This window comes from Vitis riparia, chromosome 18 (assembly GCF_004353265.1).
Source record: "Vitis riparia cultivar Riparia Gloire de Montpellier isolate 1030 chromosome 18, EGFV_Vit.rip_1.0, whole genome shotgun sequence".
Classification (NCBI taxonomy): Eukaryota; Viridiplantae; Streptophyta; class Magnoliopsida; order Vitales; family Vitaceae; genus Vitis; species Vitis riparia.
This window is the reverse complement of record NC_048448.1, coordinates 17,953,337-17,964,860: the sequence shown is the minus strand read 5'-3', so window position 1 is coordinate 17,964,860 and position 11,524 is coordinate 17,953,337. Positions and strand designations below refer to the sequence as shown.

The 11,524-nt window shown below is 39.3% G+C and overlaps 7 protein-coding genes across 7 annotated transcripts in view; 2 read left to right on the top strand and 5 right to left on the bottom strand.

Moving 5' to 3' along the window:
* The window catches only part of LOC117905481, a 1,165-nt gene extending 895 nt beyond the window's left edge, over positions 1-270 (top strand). The window contains exon 2 of the mRNA XM_034818392.1: positions 42-270. Coding sequence (XP_034674283.1) covers positions 42-270 — 229 coding nt within the window. The remainder of the gene's footprint in view (positions 1-41) is intronic.
* Position 271: 1 nt separating this feature from the next.
* LOC117905480 (aspartate and glycine-rich protein-like) lies at positions 272-1,135 on the top strand. The gene is made up of 3 exons (XM_034818391.1): positions 272-279; positions 354-959; positions 1,027-1,135. Exons 1-3 carry the CDS (start codon positions 272-274, stop codon positions 1,133-1,135), a joined length of 723 nt encoding a protein of 240 aa, XP_034674282.1.
* Positions 1,136-1,311: 176 nt separating this feature from the next.
* On the bottom strand, positions 1,312-2,589 carry LOC117905479. The gene has a single exon (XM_034818390.1). It carries the CDS (start codon positions 2,587-2,589, stop codon positions 1,312-1,314), a length of 1,278 nt encoding a protein of 425 aa, XP_034674281.1.
* A 44-nt stretch (positions 2,590-2,633) lies between these two features.
* Positions 2,634-3,590, bottom strand: LOC117905478. The gene has a single exon (XM_034818389.1). It carries the CDS (start codon positions 3,588-3,590, stop codon positions 2,634-2,636), a length of 957 nt encoding a protein of 318 aa, XP_034674280.1.
* On the bottom strand, positions 3,587-4,988 carry LOC117905477 (fap1 adhesin-like). Its single transcript, XM_034818388.1, has 2 exons — positions 4,828-4,988; positions 3,587-4,583 (listed from the first exon to the last, which is right to left on the bottom strand). Exons 1-2 carry the CDS (start codon positions 4,986-4,988, stop codon positions 3,587-3,589), a joined length of 1,158 nt encoding a protein of 385 aa, XP_034674279.1.
* Positions 4,989-5,059: 71 nt separating this feature from the next.
* LOC117905476 lies at positions 5,060-7,525 on the bottom strand. The gene has a single exon (XM_034818387.1). The coding sequence runs from the start codon at positions 7,523-7,525 to the stop codon at positions 5,060-5,062; it is 2,466 nt and encodes an 821-aa protein (XP_034674278.1).
* A 23-nt stretch (positions 7,526-7,548) lies between these two features.
* On the bottom strand, positions 7,549-9,913 carry LOC117905475. The gene is made up of 2 exons (XM_034818385.1): positions 9,495-9,913; positions 7,549-9,379 (listed from the first exon to the last, which is right to left on the bottom strand). Exons 1-2 carry the CDS (start codon positions 9,911-9,913, stop codon positions 7,549-7,551), a joined length of 2,250 nt encoding a protein of 749 aa, XP_034674276.1.
* Positions 9,914-11,524: the final 1,611 nt, after the last annotated feature.

The window sequence follows — 11,524 nt, the reverse complement described above, 5'->3', positions numbered from 1 at the left end:
AATGATGAGAGTAACGGTAACGGTAATAGTCACTGTATCAGTAACAGTCATAGTAATGATGAGAGTAACGCTAACTATGACAGTCACGGTCACGGTAACAGTAATGGTCACTGTCAGATTGACAGTGATGATAACGGTGACGATATTGGTTACAGTGAGAATAACGGTAACGATGATGGTAATGGTAACGATTACAGTAACGGTGATGATAATAGTAACAGTAACGGTAACAGTAATAGTCATGGTAACGGTGACGGTCATAGTGATTGAAATGGCGATGTTAACGGTGATGGTGACGATGAGGATGGCGATAACTATGATGGTCACGGTCACGGTCACGGTAATGATGACAGTCACGATCAAGGTCATGATGACGATTACAGTGATGGTAACGATTACGATAATGATCACGATAACGGTAACGGTTGGAGTAATAGTAACGATGATGGTAACAATAACATAAACAATAATGATAACGGTAACAGTGATGGTTACAGAGATGGTAATGGTAACGGTGACTGTAACGGTGATGGTAACAGTAACTATAATCGAAACAGTAACGATGATGATAACAGTGACGATAACGTACACGATTACGGTAAATGTAACAGTGAGGGTATTGGTAATGGTAATGATTACGATAATGGTAACAATAATGGTTACTACGACGGTAACGATGACGGTAATGGTAACAGTAATGATAACGGTCACGGTGATGATAACGGTGACGGTGACGGTGACGGTAACGGTGACAGTGAAAGTAATGACGATTACGATGATGGTCACGGTAACGGTAATGGTAACAATAACGGTGATGTTGACGATGACTATAACGGTAACAGTAAAGATAATGGTCACGGTCACGGTAACAATCACTGTATCCGTAACAATAATAGAATGATGAGAGTAATGGTAACGGTATTAGTGACGGTAACGATGGCGGTGACGATGACGGTAATGTGATGGTAACGGTCACGGTCACAGTAACGGTCTCATTGATGGTGACGATATTGGTTACGGTGACAGTAACAGTAACGATGATGGTAATAGTAATGATTACAGTAACAGTGACGGTAATAGTAACAGTAATGGTAGCGGTAATAGTCACGATAACGGTTATGGTCACGGTGATTGAAATGGTGACGATGATGGTAAGGGTGGCGATAACTATGACGGTCACGGTGACAGTCACGATAACGTCAGGTTACAGTAATAGTCACAACCAAAGTAACGATGACGGTAACAGTGACGGTGACGATAATAATGACAGTAATGGTAACGGTGATGGTAACGATTACGGTAACGATCATGTTAAAGAATAACAATAACGATTAAAGTAACGGTAATGGTGATAGTAATATTAACAGAAACAATAACGGTAACGATAATGATGATGGTAACAGAGACTATAACGGTAACGGTAATGGTGATGGGAAGGGTAATGGTGACGGTAATGGTAACGATGACATTGACAGTAATAGTGATGGTAACAGTGATAGTAACGGTAACAGTGACGGTAACTTTAACAATAACGATAACGGTCACGGTCACGATAACGGTAATGGTGACGATAACGATCACAATTACGGTAATGGTAATGACAATGGTAACGATAACAGTGATGGTAACGACAATAGTGATGGTAACAGTGATATTGATGATAATAGTGATGGTAATGGTGATATTGATGATAATCGTGACGATAATTGTAACAGTAACGGTAACAATAACGATAACGGTAAGGGTGACAATAATTGTCATGATGACGGTAACGGTGACGATAACAGTATTGAAGACGGTACCAGTAATGGTAACGGTGATGATAATTGTATCGAAGACGGTAACAGTAATGGTAACGTTAACTATAACGATAACGGTGTTGGTAATGATAATGGTGACGGTGACGGTAATGGTGACTGTGATGGTGATGGTAACGATAACGGTAATGGTGACGGTCACAGTGATGATAACAATGATGGTGACGATGACATTGACGGTGACGGTGATGGTAATGGTAACGATAATAGTAACAACAACGATGACGATAACGGTGACAGTGATGGTAACGATGACAATGACGGTGACAGTAACGGTCACAGTCATGGTTACGGTGATGGAAAAGGTTACGGTGACGATGACACTAAAGAAAACGTTAATAATGACAGTGACGATGGCAGTAACGGTCACAGTGACAGTAATGGTCACGGTCATGGTAACAATGATGGCAACGGTGATAGTGGCGATAACAGTCACAATCACGATGATGGTAACGGTGATGGTGAGGGTGACGGTAACGATGACTATGACGATGATGATAACGGTCACGGTGATGGTAACAGTTATGGTGATGATGACACTAAAGGTAACGGTAACGGTGACCGTGGTGGTAACGGTCACAGTCACATTGACGGTAACGGTCACAATCATGGTCACGGTAATAGTAACGATAACGATGACGGTGGCGGTAACGGTCACAATCACGGTGACGGTCACGACTACAGTAACGGTGATGGTAATAGTAACGATGACAGTAATGGTGACGGAAAAAGTAAGAGTAATGATTACGGTGACTCTAACGATGACGGTCATAGTGACAATGACGGTAATGGTGAAGGTGACGGCTATGACAATGGTTACTGTGACGGTAATAGTAACGTAACAATAATGGTGACGGTGACTATAACAATAACAGTAATAGTGACGGTTACGATAATGGTGATAGTAACGACCATGATCACGGTAACGGTGATGGTGACAGTAACAGTTATGATGACGGTAACGGTTACGATGACGGTAACGGTTACGGTGATGGTAATGATGACAGTAACAGTTACGATGACGGTAACGGTTACGGTGATGGTAATGATGACGGTAATGGTTACGGTGATGGTAACGGTAACGGTAATGGTTACGATAATGGTAACGATGACAATGACAATGACGGTAATGGTGACGGTGACGGTGATGATGTCGATGACGATAACGGTAAAAGTAACAATGATGGTTACAGTACTGGTGATGCTAACTGTCACGGTCATAGTAACGGTGATGGTAAAGGTGACAATAATAGTTACGGTGATGATAACAATAACGATAATAGTAACGGTAACGCTAATGGTAACAGAAATGGTGACAATAACAGTAACGGTAACGGTAATCGTAACAATGATAGTAATGGTAATCATAATAGTGACAGTAACAATGACGGTTACAGTACTGGTGATGCTAACTGTCACGGTCATAGTAACGGTGATGGTAAAGGTGACAATAATGGTTATGGTGATGATAACGATAATGATAATAGTAACGGTAACTCTAATGGTAACAGAAATGGTGACAATAACAGTAACGGTAACGGTAATCGTAACAATGATAGTAATGGTAATCATAATAGTGACAGTAACAATAACGGTAACGGTAATCGTAACGATAATTATCACGATAAATGTGACGGTAGTAGTAACAATAACGATAACAGTTACGATGGTAGTAACGGTGACGAGAACAATGACGATTACAATAATGGTTATGATGATGGTAACGGTAACAATAATGATGACAGTGACAGTGACGGTAACGATGACAGTCATGGTAGCGATAACAGTAACGGTGATGATATGGTTACGGTGACAATAACGATAATCGTAATAGTAACGGTAATGGTGACAGTAACAGTAACGGTAACAGTGACCCTAAAAGTGATAGTAATGGTAATCGTAACAATGATAGTAACGGTAACGATAATGGTAACCGTAATAGTGATAGTAATAGTAATAGTAACAATAACCATAACAGTGACAGCAACAGTAACAGTAAAGGTAACCATGACAATAACAGTAATGGTAACAGTGACGGTAACAGTATCAGTAACCGTAATAGTAACGGTCATGTTAATAATGACAGTAACAATAATGGTAATGGTCACGGTAACGGTGATGGAAACGGTGACGGTAATGAAAACAATAACGATGACGGTAATGGTGATGGTAACACTGACGATGGCAATAACTATAACGGTGAAGCTAATAGTGACGGTAACGGTGATGGTAACAGTTACGGTGATGGTGATGGTGACTGTAACAGTAATGGTAATGATCACGGTATCGGTGACGATAATAGTAATAGTAATGGTAATGGTAACAGTGACGATGATGGTGACAGTAACAGTAACGAAAACGGTCAGGATAATTGTGATGGTAAAAGTAACGGTAATGGTAACGGTAACGGTGACAGAAATGGTGAAGGTAACGGTGACAAAAACGCTGATGGAAATGATGACAGTAACGGTGACGGTGATGGTGACGATAATTGTGATGATAACGGTTGCGGTAATGGTTTCAGTGACGGTAATGGTAACAATGACAGTAATGGTTACGGTAATGGTTTCGGTGACGGTAATGGTTATGGTGACGGTGACATAACAGTAGCGGTAATGATAAGGGTAATTGTAACGGTGACGGTAATTTTGATGGTAACGATAATGGTAAAGGTAACGGTTATGATAACGATTATGGTAATGGTTACGGTGACGGTAAAGGTAACAGTAATGATAACTGTGACAGTGGCAGTAACGATAATGGTAGCTGTGATAGTAATAGTAACAATAAAGATGACGGTAATGGTGATGAAAACGATGACGAAAACGGTGATAATGACGGTGACGATAACGGTTATGATGACATTAACAATAATGGTTATGGTGACGATAACGGTAACAGTGACAATGACACTAATGATAACGGTCACAGTCACGGTAATGATATCAGTAATGACAACAACGGAAACAGTAACGGTAACAATAATGGTTATGGTAAAAGTAAAGATAACGATGACGGTAACGTTGAAAGTGTGACGATAATGGTGTTGGTAACGGTAACAGTTATGGTAATTGTTAGGGTGACTGTAACATTAACTATAACAATAACAGTGATGGTGACCATAATAGTAAAGGTAAGGGTGATGGTGATGGTGACGATGATGATAACCATAACGGTAATGATAATGGTGACGGTAACGGTAACGATCATTATAATGGTGACAGTAACAGTAACAATGACGATTATGGTAACGGTGATGGTAATGGTGACAGTGACGTTAATAGTAACATAATTGTGATGGTAACGGTGATGATTACGATTATTGTAATAGTTACGGTAACAGTGACCGTAACGGTGACGGTTACAGTAATGGTGATGGTAACAGTCACGATCACAGTGACGATAATGGTGACGGTAACAGTAATGCTAACGGTAACGATCACGGTAAAGGTGACAATAACAATAATGGTAATTGTAACGGTAACGGAGATGACAACAATGGCATAAATGGTGATGATAAAGGTGACGGTGACAGTGACGGTTACGGTAATGGTTACGATGACGGTAACGGTAATGGTGACTGTGACAATAATAATAATAGTGGTGGTGACGATGGTGGTAATAGTGACTATAACTGTAAAGGTGATGGTAATAGTGACGATAATGGTTACTGTGATGGTAATGGCAACGGTAAGGTTAACGATGACGGTGACAGTGACGATGATAGTGACGGTGACTGTAACGGTAACGGTAAAGGTGACGGTGATGGTAATGGTAATGGTAATGATATAGTGGATGGTAACAGTAATGATAACAATACCGGTAATGGTAACAGTAATAGTAATAGTGACGGTAACTGTAACGGTAAAGGTAACAATGATGATAACGGTGACGGTAACAGTAATGGTGAAGGTAACGGCAGCAATGGCAGTAATAATAACGGTGACGATAATGGTGACAATAACGGTAATAGTAACAATAATGGTGACAGTAACAGTAAGAGTGACGGTAATAGTGACGATAATGGTAATGGTGACAGTAACGGTAAAGGTAACAATGACACTGATGATGACGGTAATTGTAACGGAAAGGGTGATGATAATGGTCATGATGATGGTAACGATGACGATGATGGTGATGGTGATGGTAACGGTGACGATTAAGTTGAAAGTCACGGTAACGGTGATCATCACAGTTACTATAACGGTGACGATAACAGTGATGATAACGGTGATGGTAACAGTAAGGGTGACAGTAATGGTTATGATAACGGTAAAGGTAATAGTAATAGTTACCGTAACGATGATGGTAACAATGATGGTAACGATCACGATCAGGGTAATGGTGACGGTGATGGTGACGATAATAGTGATGCTAACGGTGATGGTGACAGTCACAGTGACGTTAACGGTGACGATAACGATGACGATAACAGTGACGGTCATGATGATGGTCACGGTGACGGTAACAGTAATGGTGACGCTAACGGTAATGGTGACAATCACAGTAACAATAATGGTAACTGTCTTGGTAATGGTCACGGTAACGGTTATGGTGACGATAACGGTAGCAATAACGATGACAATGACAGTAACAATAACAGTGACGGTGACGATAACAATAACGGTGATAGTGATCGTAATGGTAATAGTAACGGTAACGGTGATAGTGACGATTAAGTTGAAAGTCACGGTAACGGTGATCATTACAGTTACGATAACGGTGACGATAACAGTGATGATAACGGTGATGGTAACGGTAAGGGTGACAGTAATGGTTATGATAACGGTAAAGGTAATAGTAACAGTTACCGTAAAGATGATGGTAACAATGATGGTAACGATCATGATCAGGGTAATGGTGACGGTGATGGTGACGATAATAGTGACGCTAACGGTGATGGTGACAGTCACAGTGACGTTAACGGTGACGATAACGATGACGATAACAGTGACGGTCATGATGATGGTCACGGTGACGGTAACAGTAATGGTGACGCTAACGGTAATGGTGACAATCACAGTAACAATAATGGTAACTGTCTTGGTAATGGTCACGGTAACGGTTATGGTGACGATAACGGTAGCAATAACGATGACAATGACAGTAACAATAACAGTGACGATGACGATAACAATAACGGTGATAGTGATCGTAATAGTAATAGTAACGGTAACGGTGATAGTGACGATTAAGTTGAAAGTCACGGTAACGGTGATCATTACAGTAACGATAACGGTGACGATAACAGTGATGATAACGGTGATGGTAACGGTAAGGGTGACAGTAATGGTTATGATAACGGTAAAGGTAATAGTAACAGTTACCGTAACGATGATGGTAACAATGATGGTAACGATCACGATCAGGGTAATGGTGACGGTGATGGTGACGATAATAGTGATGCTAACGGCGATGGTGACAGTCACAGTGACGTTAACGGTGACGATAACAGTGACGGTTATGATGATGGTCACGGTGACGGTAACAGTAATGGTGACGCTAACGGTAATGGTGACAATCACAGTAACAATAATGGTAACTGTCTTGGTAATGGTCACGGTAACGGTTATGGTGACGATAACGGTAGCAATAACGATGACAATGACAGTAACAATAACAGTGACGGTGACGATAACAATAACGGTGATAGTGATCGTAATGGTAATAGTAACGGTGACGGTGATAATGACAATAACGGTAACCATGACAGTAATAGTGACATTAAAAATTATGGTGATGGTAACCGTGACGGTGAGAGTAATGGTAATTGTAACGATGATGTTACGGTGACGGTGACGGTGACAGTAACGGTAATGGTGATGGTGACGATGACTGTAGTCGTGATGGTAACAGTGACGGTAATGGTTATGGTGACGATGGTAGAAGCAGTAATGGTAGTGGTAATGGTGATGATCACTATAGCGGTAACAGTAACGGTCATGGTAACGATGACGGTAATATTAACGGTAATGGTAATTGTTACGATGATAGTAATGGAGATGGTAACGGTAACGATGACGGTAAGAGTGATGGTGACGGTAACGGTGACGCTAATGGTTACGGTAACGATTTCAATAAAGGTTACGGTCACGATAATGGTGACGGTGACAGTTACGGTGACAGTAACAGTAACAATGATGGTAACTGTGACTGTTACGGTACTGGTGGCGTTAATGGTCACGGTCATGGTAACGTTCATAGTAACAATGACGGTAACGGTGACAGTAAAGGTGATGATAATGGTTATGGTGACGGTAATGATAATGGTAATGGTAACGATGACGATAACAGTAATGGTGACGATAATAGTAATGGTAATGGTCACGGTAACGGTAACAGTGATGATAATAGTAATGGTAATGGTAACGGTAATGATGACGAAAACGATGATGGTAACGGTGACGAAAACAGTGACGGTAACAGTAACGATAATGGTAATGGTGACAGTAACGGTTACGGTCACAATAATTGTAACAGTGACGGTCAAAGTAATGGTAACTATAACGGTGATAGTGGCGATAATGGTCCCGATCATGGTTACGATAACGGTCATGGTCACAGTGACGAAAACGGTAACGACAACAGTAACAGTCACAGTCACGGTCATGGTTATGGTAACGGTAATGATTACGGTAACGGTTATGCTAACGATTACGATAATGATTACAGTAACAGTTATGGTAACTGTTATGGTGACGATAAAGGTAACGGTAATGATAACAATGACAGTAACGATCACGGTAACTGTGACGGTAACAGTAACGATAATGTTAACGGTAATGGTAATAATAACAATTACAGTAACGGTTATGGTAATGATTACAGAAATGGTTATGGTAATAGTTACGATGACGATAACAATAACGATAACGGTCACGATAACTGTGAGGGTAACAGTAACAGTAATGGTAACAGTAACGATGACGGTAACGGTTATGGTAATGGTGATGGTAACGATTATGGTAATGGTAACGGTGACGGTGACGGTGACGGTAATGATGATGGTAACTGTGACGGTAACAATTACGACGACGATAACAATATCGGTGAAGGTAATGGTTACAGTAACGATAACTGTGACGGTAATAGTAATGATAATGGTAACAATAACGATGATGAAAACAGTGACGGTGATGGTAATGGTGACGGTAACGGTTATGGTGAAGTTAACTGTAACGGTGACGGTAAAGGTAACGATCACGGTAATTGTGACGACAACAATAACGGTAATGGTAACAGTAATGGTAACCATAATAGTGACGGTAATGGTGACGATCATGGTGACGGTCACGGTGACGGTAAAGGTCACGGTCACAATAACAGTGATGGCAATGGTAACGATAACGGTTATTATAATGGTTGCAATAATGGTAATGGTAACGGTGACGTGATAGTAACGGTAACGGTGATAGTGACAGTGGCGGTAATGGTCCTGATCATGGTTACAGTAATGATAACGATGACTGTAAAGGTAATAGTAACAGTCACGGTCATGGTTATAATAACAGTGATGGCAACGGTAATGATGATGGTAACCATTATGGTTAAGGTGATGGTAACTGTTACAGTAACGATTGTGGTAACGATTATGGTAATAGTTACGGTGAGGGTAACGGTAACAATTATTGTGACAGTAACAATAACAGTAATGTTCATGGTAATTGTGACAGTAACAGAACGATAATGGTAATAGTAACGATGATGGTAACGGTGACGGAAACGATGATGGTGACAGTAACGGTTACAATGATCGTAACGGTAACGGTGACAATCATTATAATTATGATGGTAATAGTAATGATAATGGTAACGGTAATGGTTAAGGTGACGGTAATGGTAATGGTGATGGTGACAGTGACGGTAACAGTCATGGTAATTGCAATGATAACAAGAACGGTAACGGTAACAGTAACGATAACGCTGAAGGTAACACTGACAGTGATGGTAACACTGACGGTAACATATACGGCGATGGTAATGGTAACAGTGATGGTGACACTTGCGATAATGGTCCCTATCATGGTTACGATAATAGTCACGGTCACGATCATGATCACAGTAACGGTAACTGTAACTATAACGGTCATGGTCATGGTTACAGTAACAGTGACGGTAACAGTAACGATGCATTTATATGTGTTGACTAATTGTGAGGAAGTGACGTCATTTATTGAGTAAGACACTTATTTGAATAAAACTTTATATTAATTCTCATACAAAAATTTAATTTTGGTCTTTGTGAGCATTATAATTAATTTTTTCTTTTTTATCAGAGAGCATAAGCAATCTATAAGGGTTAAGCCTCGTATTCGTGCACGAGATGTAGATTTGATTCACACAAGAGAATTCATTAGTTGGTTTGAAGAACGTGTAAGTTCATTCACTACATAAATTGTTCTATTATCTAATACACATGTATGTAACATCTTATATTTGAATCTATAGATTATACAAATGCGACATGAAGGTCCAATTTCTAAACACATACTATCATTGTCTCGTGGACCAAGTACATCAATTACATGTTATAAATGATACATCATTAATGGGTTCAGATTTCACACAAGAGAGCGAGAAAAAGGAAAAAAAAAAAAACTCAAAATACTGGAGTTGTTGTGACCGTAGAGGTATCAAGCTTTGCAAGTGCACGAGATAAGAACCCAATTCCTGGTCATGTTTCTTACTATGGTGTGCTAACTGATGTAATTGAGTTACATTACTTTGGTGGAAATAGAGTTATTTTATTCAAGTGTGACTGGTAGGATGTAATCAATAGTGGAAGGGGAATAAAAAAGGATGAATATGGGTTCACGTGTTTGAATTTTGAACGTACCATATGCACAAATGAACCATTTGTGCTTGCATCTCAAGAAAAATAAGTCTTCTATGTTCAAAATTCAAATGAGGAAAATTGGCACACCGTTGTAGAGATACAAACTCGAGGGGTTTATGATATGAATAAGAAAGTATCTACTAATGATCTAGAGCCATATCAACAGCTTATAACACTTCATAGTCAACGTGATGTGCATAAGTTGGTCGAGAATGATTTAATCAATTGGGATAGAAATGATATTGCAGAAGAAACTATCTAAACGGATGTTCGACTATCACGACAAGAAAACATTGTTGAAAGAGATAATGAATTTATTCATGATGATGATATAGATGATGTGTAGCTAATAATATTGGTAAGTACATAAATATATACTTACCAGATAGACAAATTGTAATTTATTTCATATTATTTGTGTAACTTATTTTGTATTACTTTTTCTAATTTACTTTATTATGTAGGAAATGTCACATTGAAGAGGAAGAGTACAAATAGTGTCTCCAGAAGATGAGTTGGACAATCTACAACAACTCTCAGACACACAACCTACTGCAACTACTACTCCTAGTAGTTCTGATCCTTCCGATTCTTCAGATCCTTCTGTTGTTGGTATGATTAAGAAGATTATGTTTAACTTTACATATAATAAATTTACATATGTTTAATTTCTTGAATAATGGGTTTTTAATGTTTAATTTTATATAAGATAAGTAAATTATGTTTCTTTTAATTTCATTATTACTCTTAATAGGTTCATCCTCTAACAAAAAGAGGACACGTGGCCCAACACGTAACTTAGATTTACTTAGTATGAAACTCAGGGAAAAAAAAACTACACAATTCAATACTAGAGGGCAAGTTGTTTATG

Coding starts and splice junctions, on each gene's coding strand:
- LOC117905480 (XM_034818391.1), top strand. Junction 960..1,026: donor GCGGTGACGATGACGGTAAT/GTGATGGTAACG, acceptor TTACGGTGACAG/TAACAGTAACGATGATGGTA.
- LOC117905476 (XM_034818387.1), bottom strand. CDS start 7,525: ATGGTTACCGTTATTGTCATTATCACCGTCACCGTTACTATTACCATT.
- LOC117905478 (XM_034818389.1), bottom strand. CDS start 3,590: ATGACTGTCATCGTTACCGTCACTGTCACTGTCATCATTATTGTTACC.
- LOC117905479 (XM_034818390.1), bottom strand. CDS start 2,589: ATGACCGTCATCGTTAGAGTCACCGTAATCATTACTCTTACTTTTTCC.
- LOC117905477 (XM_034818388.1), bottom strand. CDS start 4,988: ATGGTTATCATCATCGTCACCATCACCATCACCCTTACCTTTACTATT. Junction 4,584..4,827: donor CTTTCAACGTTACCGTCATC/GTTATCTTTACT, acceptor TTACTATCACAG/CTACCATTATCGTTACTGCC.
- LOC117905475 (XM_034818385.1), bottom strand. CDS start 9,913: ATGACCATGACCGTTATAGTTACAGTTACCGTTACTGTGATCATGATC. Junction 9,380..9,494: donor ACTATTACCATTATCGTTCT/GTTACTGTCACA, acceptor TTACTGTAACAG/TTACCATCACCTTAACCATA.